This window comes from Lissotriton helveticus, chromosome 3_1, assembly GCF_964261635.1.
Source record: "Lissotriton helveticus chromosome 3_1, aLisHel1.1, whole genome shotgun sequence".
Classification (NCBI taxonomy): domain Eukaryota; kingdom Metazoa; phylum Chordata; class Amphibia; order Caudata; family Salamandridae; genus Lissotriton; species Lissotriton helveticus.
This window is the reverse complement of record NC_136061.1, coordinates 688,281,322-688,299,280: the sequence shown is the minus strand read 5'-3', so window position 1 is coordinate 688,299,280 and position 17,959 is coordinate 688,281,322. Positions and strand designations below refer to the sequence as shown.

The 17,959-nt window shown below is 41.8% G+C and overlaps 1 protein-coding gene and 1 long non-coding RNA gene across 3 annotated transcripts in view; one reads left to right on the top strand and one right to left on the bottom strand.

The window, feature by feature from the left end:
- VPS13C (vacuolar protein sorting 13 homolog C) overlaps nt 1-17,959 on the top strand; it is a 2,773,485-nt gene that overhangs the window by 1,206,819 nt on the left and 1,548,707 nt on the right. For both annotated transcript variants that reach the window (XM_078680824.1, XM_078680823.1), the window contains exon 40: nt 225-387. In XM_078680824.1, the coding sequence (XP_078536950.1) occupies nt 225-387 (163 nt within the window). The remainder of the gene's footprint in view (nt 1-224; nt 388-17,959) is intronic.
- Nucleotides 1-17,959, bottom strand: part of LOC144822865 (uncharacterized) — a 790,049-nt gene that overhangs the window by 321,410 nt on the left and 450,680 nt on the right. The window lies entirely within an intron of this gene.

The window sequence follows — 17,959 nt, the reverse complement described above, 5'->3', positions numbered from 1 at the left end:
GATGAAGAATCTGCAAATAGATTCTTCATATCCACAGTATCCACCAGAAAAAGCGCTACAGAAGGTAAGTAACTTTTTCTTTTAGACTATTCAAATGACATTTACAATTAAATAAGTTAAATGTGTGTTATGATTAGAATATCAGATGTCATTTTAGGAATTCATAAATGTATGATATTTTACTATTTGCTGTTTTCTTCCTGTCACACCTTCTCCCAAATTAGGTGTCTTTCTCATCTTTAGACCTAGTGCTACACACGCAGGCTTTGCTCTCCATACTGAACTTTCTGACATCTGCTGTTCCATCAAGCCAGCTAGGTTCTCCTAGCAAGGAACCACAGCAAAAGTTGAAAACTGAAGGACTAAAGAATGCTTCAATCAAAACAGGTATTCCGGTGCTGGTATTTGCGAATATCTATTTTTATTGATTACTGAAAGCAAATGATTTTTTATTAAACTAGTGGCTGACATACTGATTGAAAAAATCCCACCTTCCTTCTCAAGTAATGCTTGATCCAAGATTACAGTGCCTAAGAAAGGCCCATCAACGTGTGAAATGGATTTCTACAGTATTTGCAGTGAAGATGCTTTCATGCTCAGGGATTTCTTTTAGGAGCTAACTTTGCCTGCAATATTGAAGTGTCTAAGATGATGAATACCCGACAAGGCCCAGAATATTTTCTTGCATTTTACTAAACTCTTTGACGCAAAGCCTCCGCAAGCAGCACACCAGAATATAGGAACAAATATAAACAAATTTCAACTTTGTATTATAATTGGTGTGCTTAAAAATGGATAGCTGATCGAGACATCTAGCTGCAGATTCCTTACCTTAGAATTCTCACCAGGCACCAGACTGAATCCAGAATATTTTCCAGCAGAACCTCTGCGCGTCTAATGAGGGTGTCTTGCGACTCCATAGCGATGTATACTGAATGTGATGCCTACAGAGTCCAAATAACCCCTCCCTGGAGGCACTGATGTCATTTTCGTTCCTCTGGCATTTTTTTGGCCTACTAAGACGCTTTTCGTCTGGAACGGTGTGCCATTTTTCTATGCCTTCTGGTTTTAAACCGTGTGAATATTCTGCTTGACAGATGTTGGCCAGTGACCCTCATTCTGTCTGTATGTGGTGCGTGGGTGAGCACCACGACTCTGAGGAGTGCAACGCCTGTTAAAAACTGAAGCCAAAGGTGCTGTGGGAGCGACAGATGAAGCTCCTGTCGGTGTGATTGTCTCAACCTTTCAAGTGTCATCAATCTCCGTCTCCGTCCCGCTCTACGTCCCTTCACGGGGCCTTTCCAAGGAGCCATTCCCATGGACATCACTCCCTAAGGACATCCCGCTGTTAGTCTCATCCCAAGCGGTCAAAGTCTCAGCATCCCTTGGCTTTGTCACCTCACAATGGGGTTTCACACAGCTCCTCACGCACTTAGGCTGAGGACCCTGTGTTAGAATCCTTCCCATGCCTCCCTGCCTTTCCTGGAGACCGGTGTGATGCTGACCCAAATGAAAGATTATTATTGTGCTTTCCAAGCCATCTTTGGGTCTTCACCTTCCACTGAAGCACAATCGGGCCCTAAGCAGCTGCGGCCGGCAGTGGGAGTACCTGCAGAGCGGTGACATGGGGAGGGGGAGAGGCAGGGTGGGGGGTAGTAATGTATGGATTACGGAGCTTCCCAGGTAAGTAAACATTTAAATAAATAAAACGAATTTTGTTGAGGGCACTGCATCCCCAAATGCGATGCAGTGCGTGCAACGAAATTAGTTGTATTTATTTAAATGTTACTTGCCTGTAAAACTCCGTAATCCATACATTACAACCCCCCACCCTGCCCCTCCCCACGTCACCGCCCTGCAGGTACTCCCACTGCCGTTCGTGGCTGGCCCTAAGGAGGTGACGGGTGGCTTGACTGTTGGCGGGTTTGGCCTCGGCTGCAGATAGGCCCATATTTTTGTCCGCGCGGATGCACAGCCCTTCAGGGTTCACACCTTCGGTGCAGATCGACTCCGACACGGCTCTGGTGCACGGTCCTTTGGGGCTCACTCTTGCTGCGTCTGCCACCCCTCACCTCATTCTGACCACTTTGAAAAGGTGCAGACAGTAGTTTGGATAGAAGAGCTTTATTAAGATTGGAGGAACAACCCCTGGACATGTCCTTACAGCACCAACTGTCTTCTCCTCTGGTCCGGCTGAAGACGGCTGTAATGCCAGAAACCGGTCCTGGGAAGCTTGATTCCGGTCCAGGAAAGACATGGCTTGGTAGTTCAGGCTGGACTGTTCCCATGAGGCACAGGGTCAGACTGATTTGCATATGGCCATGTCTGAACTGGGGTGGCGGAGTGAGCTAAAGAACGGTGATGGATTAAACCCAGATCAGTTGACTGGGGGGTGAGTGTTTGTATTGTCAATGCTCCGTCCATCATCCCCTTTGGTTTTTCTTTGTTCGCCCTAAGTTGGCAGGGTATGCTCAGACGTGAGTCCCTTGCTCACTTTGCCACTGGATTCAAGCAAGCCCGGCTGAAGACGGCTGTAATGCCAGAAACCGGTCCTGGGAAGCTTGATTCCGGTCCAGGGAAGACATGGCTTGGCAGTTCAGGCTGGACTGTTCCCATGAGGCACAGGATCAGACTGATTTGCATATGGCCATGTCTGAACTGGGGTGGCGGAGTGAGCTAAAGAACGGTGATGGATTAAACCCAGATCAGTTGACTGGGGGTGAGTGTTTGTATTGTCAACGCTCCGTCCATCATCCCCTTTGGTTTTTCTTTCTCCTCTGGTGCACCTGCCATAACCTCTGAAGGTTGGTAACCGTGACGAGGCACTGCATGGTATTTTGCTGAGAACATGGGCTAGACCTGATGCTGGTACTCCTTTGGACTGCCCTATTGCCCACAAACACTTCCCCCCAGCCCCCAACTGACCCAGGTTATCTCTTCCGCAAACCAACACACTGCAGTTTCGTGGTACGTGCTGATGCAGCTTTTTATGCTTTGGATTGTCTTCCTCATACTCCGACTGACAGATATTCCCATAGGCAGTACTCTTTTGCAAAGCATATTTCTTTTCCACCAGTGCTGCTTTATGTTCCATTAACACATCTTGTCTCCTAGGACGTTTTTCTCGTGCCTTATAGGATTAATTGGCACTGCTGTTGCCATCGCTCCCGGATCTTAATCAGAACGATCTTGCCCAGTTGATTTTGGAAGGGCAGCAGACTGCTAAATTAATCATTTGGTGTGGGATGGACACCACTGATACGGTTATCTGTGCCATGGCTTCTTCTGTGGTGTTGTACCGGCGAGCTTGGCTTCACACCGCTGGGTTTTCAAAGGCAGTGCTATCCATTTTAATTCACATGCCTTTTGATGGGCTCCATTTATTTTGCACCCATGCTGACTCTGCTTTTTGCCAGTTTCAAGACAGTCGGGGCAGTGCAGAACCGTAGCTCTGTTTCCCTTCTCTCAATCTTCATTGATATTCTATAGCTGCATTATTCACATTCAGCGTGTTAATCTATGTTGTTTCACTGACTCATATCTGCGTTCTGTTATGCCTTCTGGAATGCCCCTGTGGGCTTTATAGCACGTCACCTGAAGTGGTGTTCCTCCTTCTGCACGTTTTATTCTTCTTAGTATTTATACTGTTTTCTGTTATCTCTGCAGAAATGGCTCCTTGACTAGGCGTTCTTTTTTCTATGATATTTCTTTCTCTAATGAGATTGATTACTTGGATTCCCTGCTCTTACCAGCACTTGCAGTAGGCATATTGCCATTCTTTTTACTAATTTGCTATCCCACAAGAGATTCTGTGGCTTGTTTTCTCCTTGGGGTAGGTTGTGTACAGATTGTTGTGATGCCACTGCTGATGCATCGTTACTCTCTTCTGATTCTCTCTGGGAGCACCCTTTATATTAAAAGAATTTCCACTGGAGCATGGAATGTCTGGTATGGTCTCTACTTGGCAATCCATGTTCTGGGCCTGACCAGTTATTTCTGTTGGAACATCTTTTAATCTTGTGTCCCCATTTTCTTTTTGCGGCCTTTCTCACCTTTCTTCAGCAGGGCACACTTTCTTTATGTTATGGTGCACAGGTTTGTCCGGCTGATCTGCTTGATTTGTGCTCTATTTCATTTTTTTATCCGTTTGGTTGTGCATGAGAGTCTCAAAATCTCATATCATGCTTTCTTTTATGATCCGCCTTGTGTCCTTGTTCTGACTTTCTGTCAGCTCCTGAATACTATTGTTGCATATATACAACTTATTTATCCTTGCTCTCTCTAGTTTGTATGGCAGCAAGGTGTTCACATTTCTCTTCTCTCGCAATGCTCCTTCTACATGTCAAAGGCTTCATGCATCTGCATATGGATTATTTGTTCTTACTACCTGTTTCTAACTAAAGGTTCTGCCTTTGGGATCCTTTCCTGAAAGGTTGATGTTCTTTCACAATGATTGTTTGGTTGTGCTAAATGGTGTCATACAGCCGTGTCCTTAGGAATCTGTTATTGCCACTGGTGTCACTTTTAGAGTTCCTTTCTTAATTAGATAATTTCTTCCCCCCATTTTGTGGTGATTTCTCTTCTTTTTACTGCAGTTGAATCAATTCTTTGTACACACTGCTTCTGGGATATCATGCACAGGACACTTGTTTTTCCTTTCACTCAGAGCTTACAAGTGATTGCCCTTCTCTTTCCTTCATTTTGATGAATCCTTATTTGTGTGGAACTTTGGTTCCTCTAATGATTACATTATGTTTTTATTTCATTTGCCTCTCCATTCGATTGACTTTTTCATTGTTGGGTCAAAGGTTGGGACCTTATGCTTTATACAGCTTATTTGCCCTTTGGGACTATGTATTTTATAAAACGTTTTCAATGGCTCCTGCTTTGTCCGATAGCCTTCCATAGTTGGTCTTTGCTCAACTTGGCCTGTGTCAGGCCCAATTCACCCATGTATTCTTTATCGCCAGGTTCACTTTCCTTTTCTTTTGTTGAGGGGTGTCATTCCCCCCCTCTTTTTCTTTGTACTATGTTACTAATTCCTCAGGCCCGTACTACTTATTTTCATGAACATCAGCGTGGTGCTGCTTTCTTTCTAGCATAGATATATTTTCTATATCACTGTATCATCTATGGATGTGGATATATATATAAATATATATATTACCTACTGGCGGTCGCCAGTAGGTATATATAGTTAGGATTTTTTCTCTATGGGTTTTTTGAAAATTCTATGTCTAATAACTTTGGCGTTTGTGGACGGAATCGGCTGAAATTTTCAGGAAAATGGCACATTTTGTTTCTGAGCAGCCCTTGAAAATTTGGGGGGGGTTCGTCCAGTGGGGGCCGAGAAAAAAGGGGGGTCCCAAAACGTGTTTTTAACATTGAGTTTTCCATAGGGCGGTTGGCCTCACTTTTAGCCCGAACGGCTGAATGGATTTGCACGAAACTTGGCAAAATTGTAGGGACTGGTAGCCCGATGTGCCTTTTGTAGGTCTCAATATATGTGCTCCAGTGGATTTTGAGAAATTAACGTTTAAAAAAAGATATATATCTGTAACAGCGGACCGGTTAGCGCTCTGGTTCGCGGACTTTTCGCGCAACGGAGCTTTGTGAAGCGAAGCTGATTGGTTCTCCGGCGTCTGTCAACATTCCAAACAGTCCGTAGCGGCCGCCATCTTGTCTCTCGGTAGGATCGAGAGACAAGAGGAGGTCAAAACAAAGGGGGAAATAACTATAAGGGGGCATAGTAGATCCTCGCTGACCCCCTAGGTTTGATGTGGAGGTTTTAAAAGGGCCCCGCGGGGCAAAAAAAAAACAAAATAATAATAATCGAACGGCTGAATGGATTTGCACGAAACTTGGCAAAATATTAGGGACTGGTAGCCCGATGTGCCTTTGCTAGGTCTCAATATATGTGCTCCAGTGGATTTTGAGAAATTAACGTTGAAAAAAAGATATAGATCTGTAACAGCGCTCCGCTTCGCGTACTTTTCGCGTTACGGAGCTTTGCGAAGCTGATTGGTTCTCCGGCGTCTGTCAACATTCCAAACAGTCCGTAGCGGCCGCCATCTTGTCCCTCGGTAGGATTGAGAGACAAGAGGAGGCCAAAGCGAAGGGGGAAATGACCATAAGGGGGCATAGTAGATCCTTCCTGACCTCTTAGGTTTGATGTACCATTTTGCCAAGTTTGGTGTAATTCCGTTCAGCCATTCAGGCTGTAGACGTATGTAAATGTCCTATGGAAAATTGCATGGGGAAAACACATTTGAAAGTGTTGAAATTTAGAACCAATTAAAATGTTACTTTGGTTTTGTATTTGTGTGTGATGAAAGTTAATTGGTTATGTATATATGTCAAATGAGAGGAAACCACAGCCATTTTGTGATACTACTGTCTGAGGTACATTTGTGAGGAATTTTTGGTGGTGAATTTCTGGTGTTTGATTTACACAGTACTAACACTTCTGCTACTTTTAAAAAGGTGAGTTGTTAATTTGTAAGGGGAACTATGTTGTACACTTGAAGATAATTTGAAAAATGTTTTCTGTTATTTATTTGCAGTCCTTCTGTTATACTAAATACTTGATGAAGTTAGTTTTATATTATGTATTACTAAAAACGATAAATGAAAGTGATTATTTTTTTCTGCAATTTACAGCAAGCAATTTCAAAATAAAATGGCTCACAATGAAGAGACCGTGGCAATTTCTTTTGAATTGTCCACTACATTGATTGAAATTGAGAGCACCAATAATGAAATATTGTCACAAGGAGGACATGACTTGTATGATTCCATTAGATTGATTGAAATGGACAGCACCAAGAATGAAATATTGTCACAAGGAGATGACTTGAATGATTCCACTACATTGATTGAAATTGAGAGCACCAATAATGAAATATTGTCACAAGGAGGAGATGGCTTGTATGATTCCATTAGATTGATTGAAATGGACAGCACCAATAATGAAATATTGTCACAAGGAGGAGATGACTTGAATGATTCCACTACATTGATTGAAATTGAGAGCACCAATAATGAAATATTGTCACGAGGAGATGACTTGAATGATTCCACTACATTGATTGAAATGGACAGCACCAATAATGAAATATTGTCAGAAGGAGGAGATGACTTGAATGATTTTTTTGATCAATCTCTTGATGGCGAATTTATCGAGTGTTTGGAGACCATAGAGTTACAAGAATCATCATTGCAGACTTTTAATGAGGAGATTCCAGATGAGATGATTGAAGAGGAAATTACTGATGAGGACATGTTACTAGTTGTTTCAAATTTAGAAAATTCTGAAGAATAAATTTATATTTAGAAATCAAAAATTGTTTGAGACATTATTTATTTTTATTTTTAATTTATGAGGTTGTAGCGAAGTGATTGTAGTATAAAATGAGACTTATAGTATAGAGTGCAACATTTTTATGTTACATGGTAAGTTTACTCATATTTACTTCCCTTCTGCCACTATATTATCTCCAATGTGTATTTGACATGTCTTCTTCATCTCCGGCCTCCTTTCTCTCACTGTGTGTCTCCGATGCATCTTATCGCTGGTATTTTGTGTAATTACAGAAGAGAGTAAAATAAAATAGTTCGGAACGTGAAAAGGGGGCAAAGTAGAGTACTCCTCACCCCCTAGGCCTTTTTAGGCGGTCCCAAAAGGATCAGTTTCTGCTTTCCTGAGAGATTATGGTATGAGTTCCATATACCACAATAACTTGCATTACAACATGCAAGATATCTATCTCCAATTACCAACTTTTGGAGATATTCGCGCTAAGCGCGAATATCTCCAAAAAGTAACACCTGCCCTGAGCAGTTCTTAGCCATGTTATCCAATGGGAGGTGGATAACATGGCTAAGAGTATTAGCTCGGTAATGCATGAATATCGCTGAGTTTTTAGCGATATTCATGCATTGCGGCCGTTTATTATCGCATTTGCGATAAACCTTGATAATAGTAAGGTTTATCTTCGATAATTTCTGACGATGCTTAGTGGTAAAAAATTGGTTGGTAAGCATCGTTAGCGATAAATATCGCTTAACTTTGGTAATATGCCCCAACGTCTGTTAACGTTCGATTCGAAGGAAATGAGGAAGTGTTGAAAAACATTGTCTGCGCCATCTTGCCTTTTTTGAAATGCCACACTTTTGTCGTGCACGGCAGCCATTTTAGATGTCTTGACCAGACCCACTCTCTGCACGCTGTCGATTCGTAGCATGGCTCCTCACCCTCGTAAGCATCTCCCCCAGGCACTGGTCACCACCGCTCTCTGTCTTATGCATGGGCAATAAACCTTCCCCCATCTGCGCTGCTCTTCCCTGAGAATCACACTCTGTGCCCGCCCGACACCTCCCTTTCGCCCTATTCACTACCGCACCCTCTGACACTCCTCTTCCTCTGTGTCCGAATGTCCAGGCCGGTCCTAGGCTATCAGCTAGCCCTGCAGATGTAGTTTATGGCCCCAGCTGTAAAGAATCACCCCTCTTCAAAGGAGTTATAGTAGATCAAGGCCCACACCCGATGTGATCCGTCACAGCACACGCGTTCCTACTATCTGAAAACCATCCTGTATTGTGATTGGGGAGGGGACCGAGCCTGAAGCGGAAGATTCCAGGAATGACTCTTTGTACATCAAAGTTTTTACAATTATGTGTCACATTAAAAATATATAGCACTCCAACAAAGTAGTAGGAATATAAAACTTTAATAACATATAAATATATACAACAAAACAAAAACAGTAAAAACATTTAAACAACGAAGAGACCGTGGCAATTTCTTTTTAATTATCCAATAGATTTATTGAAATTGACAGCACCAATAATGAAATATTCTTGTCAGTAGCGGTCTGTTGTGCGAATAGTTCCAAGGCAGCAGAACGCGCTGAAATCTAGATGGCACGAAAGTGATGTCTAGTAAGTTGCCGCCCAGCAAAAAACGGCGTGGGGCGCCGCGGGGGTGAGTGAGTCCAGTAGGCACCACAGCTATTCTTACCGGCATTGCAGAATTACTGCTGGGGACAATGCCTGTGCTGTAGCAGGGTCACAGCAGAAACAAAAAGGATTCTGTTGAAGATGTTGTTGGTTTCAATTTGAAAACAGTTCTGGTGTCAACTGCTATGCTAATGTAGTGGTTAATGTTTTGTTTTCTCTAGAAAATGTAAAAGAGGGGGAGGCAGTCCAAAGTTCCGTTAAAAGGGCAAAGGAAAGGATCGGTGGTTTGAACTATCAGTCAAAAAGGGGAGGGGGTGCAATAATTTTTCCTACCGGGTCACACTGTGCTTTCACCGGAAGTGAGGTCTGCAGGATTGTAGTAATTCAAAGTGAGGCTGGCGCCAGCATGGGAGCGCCGACGTCCCGCGGATACAGTTTCGTCACTCCACGGGCGATCATGGCAGTCATTCCCCATCGGGGGTCGGAGACTCCCGCGGCTCCTCTAGAATCTTCAAGGTCGTGGAGGACTACGGTGGTGGAGTCAACCAGTGACCGGGCCATTTCTTTATGTTGGGCCCGCTCTTGCCAGGTCGACAGCCATTTTGAGAGTTCGGCAGCTACCGGCGATCGCGGGGTCACATGAGCGGACGGGCTCCACCCTGCCGGGCGAGACGTTGCAGCATGGCCACAGTGGAAGAACCGTTATCTAGGTCGTTCCGAAACTGTGCAGCACTGTAGTTGTTAGGATGCCACCGCCTGGAGCGCTGAGGGTGCAGCTGGGAAGCCTCCACCTGGGGAGGCGGGAGAGGCCTGTTCGCACCGTCTCTCCCTCCCAGTGCACCCCACGGCGTCTCGCTTGAGATTTGTTATGGCTGGACCAGGCGATGAGGACGAGGGGGGGGTCGGAGGCATGTGCAAGACATCCCCCTCCAGTGTTGTCGCAGCCATTATAAAAGAAAGAAGTGTCCCGTCCGTCTTCGGGCCGGGCTTCCGGTGGATGTCGGCCGGACGCCCCTGGCTCTGGCCCCATGAACGGGTTTCTTGGTTTATCGGCTGCAGCCGGATCCCGTCGGCCTCGGCCCCCCGACCGTTGGTGGTCGGACCGGAAGAGCATGTGGCGGGACTACCTGCAACTCTCAAGGGCCACCGCGGCCGGACTGGGAGAGAGAGGGGAGGGTCGAGGAGACATTCCCCCCCCCTGCAACTGTTCAGCGTTGTAAAGGCAATCCCCTGGCCGGGTCCCGCTGGTCTCGGCCTCTCCTCCGGCTACACCCTACGTTAGGATCTCCTGGCCGAGGCGTGGCAGCAGGACCTGCCTTATATGGGCTGCTCCCGGCTGGGCGTAGCCGGAACCCTGCCCCACCTTGGAAGTTTCCAGAGTGGGGGTGGATGTTCTACTGACTTGCATTTTCCCTAGTCTATCGATTTTTATGGCGTGGCAGGCGGTGGGACAGCGAGGGGTGATTTGGTTTCTCTTACTGTTTTTCTGGTCTCTCACCACTGGCATATTTTAACGTTTTCTTGTTTCTAGGACATTAATAGGTTTTATCATTACGTTATGTTATCGTTTCTTTGTTCGTTGTTTAATAAAAGTTCATGTTCATCAGTGGCCTACTGATTTTCGTTTTCCTATTTTTTTCTTTCCAGGTTGTTTCATGGTAAAGTTTCTGTTAACAGGATACAGTGATCACTTCGTTATTATTGCATATGTCCTTTTCACTAGGGGTGCTCTCTGGTCGGGCCAGATGACGTATCTCTAGTAAATGGTCCGGGTGAAAAAGGTGCATCAATCAGTGGGGAGTAGATAGGCATGACAGATTACAACGGGGGAGAACGGTCCGCATTACGTACCCTTTCACTACTTGCAAAGATTTTCCTACGTTTATTTGCAAACAGGGAATACCTCCAAAAAGAACTAATTCCCAAACAGTCAATGTTCGGACAATCAATCAATCAATGAGGAATGAAATAGGTACGACGTGTTAAAGGCTTGCGTTACCTACCCTTCACTATCTGCAAAGGGAGATAGAATATTCCTATTCTTCCTCGTTTGCAGGTAGAGAAGATCGTTAAGAGAATTAACTTCGAACAATTCAATGCTCGATTGAAACAATCAACAAGGGGTACTGTGAACACAAATGAACGCCGCTTATATACATACGCATTGCTATTTTCAACAGGTTGTTCCTAATGTTTCTATTTTAGCGAGGTCAAAAGAGATCCCATTAGTGGCCTACTGATTTTGCTCGATTCCTTTTGTTTTTTTACACGATTTTTCGCTATCTGCAAAGACTAAACAGAGTATTGCGACTCTGTGCTTGTTTGTAAATAGAGAATGAACCAAAGAGAACAATCAATCAAATGGAGAGAGAAGCAGGCACGACGGATTACAAAGGGGGAAAGGGCTGCGTTAACTACCCTTCACTATCTGCAAAGAGAGAGTACTCCTAATAGAAATGAGGGGTGGGGGGCAGCAATCAAAGCAGATCAGTGTGCATAAACACGAAAAAAAAAATTCTTACCACGTACTTGACATTCGACAGCTTATGATATTTGCTATTAAAAAACCATTGAAATTCACTGAAAAAACCATAGGTTATAGACCATATATAGTTAGGAATTAGCATTTACAAAACCTTGAAAATTCACTGAAAAAACCATAGGTTATAGACCATATATAGTTAGGAATTAGCATTTAAAAAACCTTATTTTACTCACACAAAACCATTGAAATTCCATATATAGTTAGTTGCACTAACTATATATTGCGCACCCGCAATCCACTGCTGATGATGTCACATATTACATCATTCATGACATGGTCAGTGACATCACTGATGACATCACTGATGACATCTCAAATGACATCACTGATGACATCTCATTTGACATCAATGACCACATCACTGATGATATCATTCATGTGACAATACAATGCATCTCCTCACATTTTAATATAACCTCTGTTTCACCCAGTGTTAAAAACAGAGTATAATTTTTGAAACCATTGACACACCAATACTAGTTACTACATACGTACTCACTGATTCCTACGTCTACACACACATTCACTCATTCACCCATACAATCATTCATACATACAATCACTCATGTTTACAACACAATCATATGCACTCATACACCTATACAGACACTCACACTCTGCCACTCATCCATGGAGTTACTCACACACCTAGTCAGTCCTGTAAAGAATCAATCACACTTCCATTTTCTACTCTATACAGTTAAACATAGAGCACCTTACGTTTTCAACCATATACTAACACATACTTACTCTCTTATACAATCATTGATACAAGTACACATTGATCTGTACAGAGTCACACACCTCCCATCCAGCCACACACACACTCAGTCTCCCATGCAAATACTTGGGCAATCAATCAATAACCCATATAGTTACTCATATAGCTACTGATCAACACATGCAGCAGTTTACAGAACAACAGACATAATGATGCACAAATTAAGACAGTTTAGTCACTAACCCATGCACTCAGTGAGACACATTTAATCACTCACTCATACATTCAGTCATGCACCTACTAAATCCTTCGTCCAGACACTTATACATCCACTCATTCTTCAATATGTAAGACATATTTTAACTTTACAGAAACATAGTCACTGAATGTTGTCATCAGTGATGTCACTGACCATGTCATGAATGATGTAATATGTGACATCATCAGCAGTGGATTGCGGGTGCGCAATATATAGTTAGTGCAACTAACTATATATGGAATTTCAATGGTTTTGTGTGAGTAAAATAAGGTTTTTTAAATGCTAATTCCTAACTATATATGGTCTATAACCTATGGTTTTTTCAGTGAATTTTCAAGGTTTTGTAAATGCTAATTCCTAACTATATATGGTCTATAACCTATGGTTTTTTCAGTGATATATATATATATATATCTATATCTATATTCACTGAAAAAACCATAGGTTATAGACCATATATAGTAGGAATTAGCATTTACAAAACCTTAAAAATTCACTGAAAAAACCATAGGTTATAGACCATATATAGTTAGGGATTAGCATTTAAAAAACCTTATTTTACTCACACAAAACCATTGAAATTCCATATATAGTTAGTTGTACTAACTATATATCACGCACCCGCAATCCACTGCTGATGATGTCACATATTACATCATTCATGACATGGTCAGTGACATCACTGATGACATCACTGATGACATCTCAAATGACATCACTGATGACATCACTGATGACATCTCAAATGACATCACTGATGACATCACTGATGACAACATCCAGTGACTGTATTTTTCTGTAAAGTTAAAATATGTCTTACATATTTATGAATGAGTCGATGTATAAGTGTCTGGACGAAGGATTTAGTAGGTGCATGACTGAATGTATGAGTGAGTGATTAAATGTGTCTCACTGAGTGCATGGGTTAGTGACTAAACTGTCTTAATTTGTGCATCATTATGTCTGTTGTTCTGTAAACTGCTGCATGTGTTGATCAGTAGCTATATGAGTAACTATATAGGTTATTGATTGGTTGCCCAAGCATTTGTATGGGAGACTGAGTGTGTGTGTGGGTGGCTGGGAAGTGTATGACTCTGTGCATAGATGTATGGGTTCAAAAGTGCATGTTGGAAACAGCTGTATGGGCGGTTGACTGTGTGCATGACTGTATTGGTGAGTGAATAGATATCTCAGTGCTACATGTCAAATTAAGTACATATGTAAAATACAGTACATGTGAGAGTTGACATATATAAATAACTGTGCATAAGAGCCAGTGAATGTGTGAGTGGCTGTATGGATCATTGTGAACTTGTATCCAGGATTGTATAAGTGAGTAAATATGTTTTAGTATATGTTTGAATAAGTAAGGTGTGTTTAACTGTATAGTTAAGGAAATGGAGGTGTGATTGATTGTTTGCATGACTGTCTAGGTGTGTGTGTAACTTCATGGATGAGTGACAATCTGTGAGTCTGTGTTTACACTGAGTGTATCTAAGGTTATATTAGAGTCTGAAGAGGTTCATCGTATTATCACATGAATGATTTTATCAGTGATGTCATCAGTAATGTCATTTGAGATGTCATCAGTGATGTCATCAGTGATGTCATTTGAGATGTCATCAGTGATGTCATCAGTGATGTCATTTGAGATGTCATCAGTGATGTCATCAGTGATGTCACTGACCATGTCATGAATGATGTAATATGTGACATCATCAGCAGTGGATTGCGGGTGCGTGATATATAGTTAGTACAACTAACTATATATGGAATTTCAATGGTTTTGTGTGAGTAAAATAAGGTTTTTTAAATGCTAATCCCTAACTATATATGGTCTATAACCTATGGTTTTTTCAGTGAATTTTTAAGGTTTTGTAAATGCTAATTCCTAACTATATATGGTCTATAACCTATGGTTTTTTCAGTGAATTTCATTGGTTTTTTAATAGCTAATATCAAAACCTTTACAATGTATTATTCTTTAAAAAGAAAAATATTTTTTACACAATTTTTTTTTTATTTTTTTTTTGTTTCGCTCCCAGTACGCGTACCGGTTAGCTTCCCGTTAGCTCAATCCGGAGGCGCGACCCGGTACGCGAACCGGTAAACGTTCCTTTTGCGCACCTCTCGCGTTACAAAACAACATCGTGACGCTTCGCGTCAGCATGACGTTTCGCGTTCTCGCGTAATACGTCATATTACGTGCTACGTTCGCGTACCCGGAAGCGCAGCGGTACGCGAACCGGAAGCGATCCGCGGCACGGCGCCGACCGCGTAACGTAAACATAGCAGGTCATGTGACTCGGTAATAACACTTTTCATTGGTTCATTTCACTTTTGGTTTCCTAATGATGTAATACTAGGTCATGTGATCTAAAATGAACACTTTTCATTGGTTTAGAACTTTTGTTTTTCCCAAATGATGAAAACCCCTCCTTCTTTCCTCACTCTGACTTTCATCTTGGTGAGAGAAAGACCCTTTATTGAGACTTTGAGATGGCTTCATTAGTAGCTTCAGCTGGTGCTAGCCCACCACCTCCACCAAATCCAAGAAAGAGAGGACCACCTGCAGAAGTAATTTTGCAAGAAGAGGAAGAACAGGAAGAGGAGGAAGATGAGGAAGAGCCAAGGTTTTTGCCAGAGGAGCCCAGGAGGTACAATCGAAAGGAGAATTACATCTGGCAATTCTACAGAATTCCTGAGGGGCAAAAGAAAGTGAATGCACGCTACGTGTTTTGCCGTATATGCGGTGATAGATTGTCAAGGGGCACTGATAAAAAATACAGTTATGGCAATCATACTATGCATCGGCATATGAGTAGGTGGCACCCAAATAATTATAGTGCTGCCCAGCTACGTGACGAGCAACAAAATCCCCTCCCAATGGCAAGAAGATCGGTGGTTCCAGAGGTGTCGGGACCAGAGGCGAGGGAGATGATCGCAAACATCCAAATGTTGTTTGGGCACGTAAAGCAAGTGTGCGTGGAATGTGGCACTTTCATCTGCTACAGAGAAAGTAGCATCACTTTGATTTTGCGAGCAATTCAAAATCATATTAATGTTTGTACGAAACGCACCAAAAAATAAATTCTTTTTTTTTTTTCTGCTCCTGTTGAGCCCTTTATAATGGATCGTTTTTGTTTCCCCCCCCCCCCCAAAAAACCCAAAAAATTTTAAAAACGTTCAGAAAATACAAAAAAAGTAAAAAAATGTTCAAAAAATACAAAAAAAAATATAAAACAACAAAAACCTAAAAAAAAAGTTCTTTTCAGAACTACCTCCCCATTATAAAAAAATTGGTAGAATATTTGGAACTCTGCCAACCTCTATTTCTCTTAGTTCGCTCCCCGGGGCGCTACCCGGTACGCGTACCGGCAGCTAACCAAAAAAAATATTTTTTAAAAAAAAGAACAGTAAGTATAAGGTAAGCAAACAGACAGTTATGTGAAAAGAAAGACAGCTCTAGGGAGTAAACAAGAGATACTGTTACCTACAATCCACTGCTGATGATGTCACATATTACATCATTCATGACATGGTCAGTAACATCAACAGCAGTGGATTGTAGGTAACAGTATCCTTAGTTTACTCCCTATAGCTGTCTTTCTTTTAACATAACTGTCTCTTTCCTTCCCTTATAGTTACTGTTCTTTTTTAAAAAACATTTTTTTGATCAGTCATAAACAGTGACATTAATAGAAACAGAGAGAGTGAACAAGAGTGAAGAACTATGGTCCTCCTCAGCCACCCTCAGAAAACCAAGGGGGTCAAGATACATCTACCGTGCCCCCTTCTACCCATTCTGAACATTATTTGCCCTCCATCTTGTATCTTGATTCGACCGAAACACAAAATGGTGGACTCCCATAACGCTGCTGGTTTGCGAACCGGGCAACTTCCCGGGAAGCGGTCCAAAAAAAAAAGTTGGGAAAGTAATTCACAGACACTAAGAGTAATAGAGATGGAGTGAGTGAACAAGACTGAGGAACTATGAGAACAGAGGGACTGAGAAAAAGAGTGGAAGGAGTTGAGTAAATAGGTAATAGAGAAAGGAATGAGGAAAGTAGCAAAGGCAGGAAACTGAGGATTAAAGAAGTGAAGCAGTGGATCTAATAGTAGGTGAATGTGATAGAAATGTAACGAAAAGAGTACAACTATTTACCTTGTAATTGCCGTTAAATTAATCACATTTTATTTTTATACTTTCAATCTGTGAAAGAGAGAACCAACATTTGAAAAATATTAAAACATGTATTTAAAAATTACAAAAGACAAGGGAAAATATTGAAGGACAAATAGTTTTTCAACAACTTTGACACTGACAGAAGCTTCTGCTTCTCCAGGTCCTCTACACAATCCTAAAGATATACATTTTAAACTAACAGTATCTTGATGCAGATGAAGTGAGGCCTATCTTAAAACATGGTGCATCTTTTGCATTGCTCTTGTTTCAGAAAAGTGTCGCTTCAGGATGCCAATAACATGTCTCCTATCCAGAGATTTGTTTGAGGTGAGGCCTACTCAGAGTTCAAGATGAGATTTACACTTGTTGAAGTGTACAGAGGAGATAATATCTGTGAAAGTCTACTAATGAAGTGAGTCATGTCCACTGCACTCTTCAACAAAGTAGAAACCTCCTATGTTTCCCTGGACAGACCTAAACTTGATCTGCACAATGTGATTCGTAATGATAGGAAACACAGGTGATGTAATTGAAATATGTGCAATTTATTTTGCTCATTTCACAATCACATCACTTGTGTTTCCTTTGCTTAGGTATCTCATTGTGCAGATGTAGTCCAGCATATGAAAGAATACGTAGAAGTGCAGCACTGCATGCAATAAATTTAACACTTACAGAAAACTCACCTTCTCCATGCCTCCTACACAGTTCTACATATACATCATAAATGCAAACAGTACAGAATTAATTATACATGTTAAATGGTTTATTTTTGCTGTTCTCAGAATGTATCAAAATTCACTAAAAACAGTGACTTGAAGGTATTCATCATGTAACAGCGGGGAAAAAAAAACACAATCAAAATGATTGTGTTTAAAAAACCCATACAACATCAGAAATTAAAATTCAGAACTCCTTAAAGTTAACTTACTTTCCATGACGTCCAAGGATGTCCTATGAACAGCTTACACTCTTTTGTGCTGTTATTACTTTCAGCCCGCCACTTTCTGAAAGAAAACCTCCATCGTTTTTAAAAACACGTTACATGCAATAAATGACTTCTTGCTCTCTACCACTATTTTCCACAAGGCCAAATCTAGTCAGAGATATTTATAACTCTTGGATTTCTTGTAAGCCAATCCCATCATTTGGCATTTCCGCAACTTTCACAATTAAAATGTTGAAGATCATTTTCACAATCCTGGAATAGTAATATCTTCCCCTTCTTGCTCAGTCATGTTCTACATTTCCTATGACACTGATACTGCTTAATATGAAGCAGACTTACAC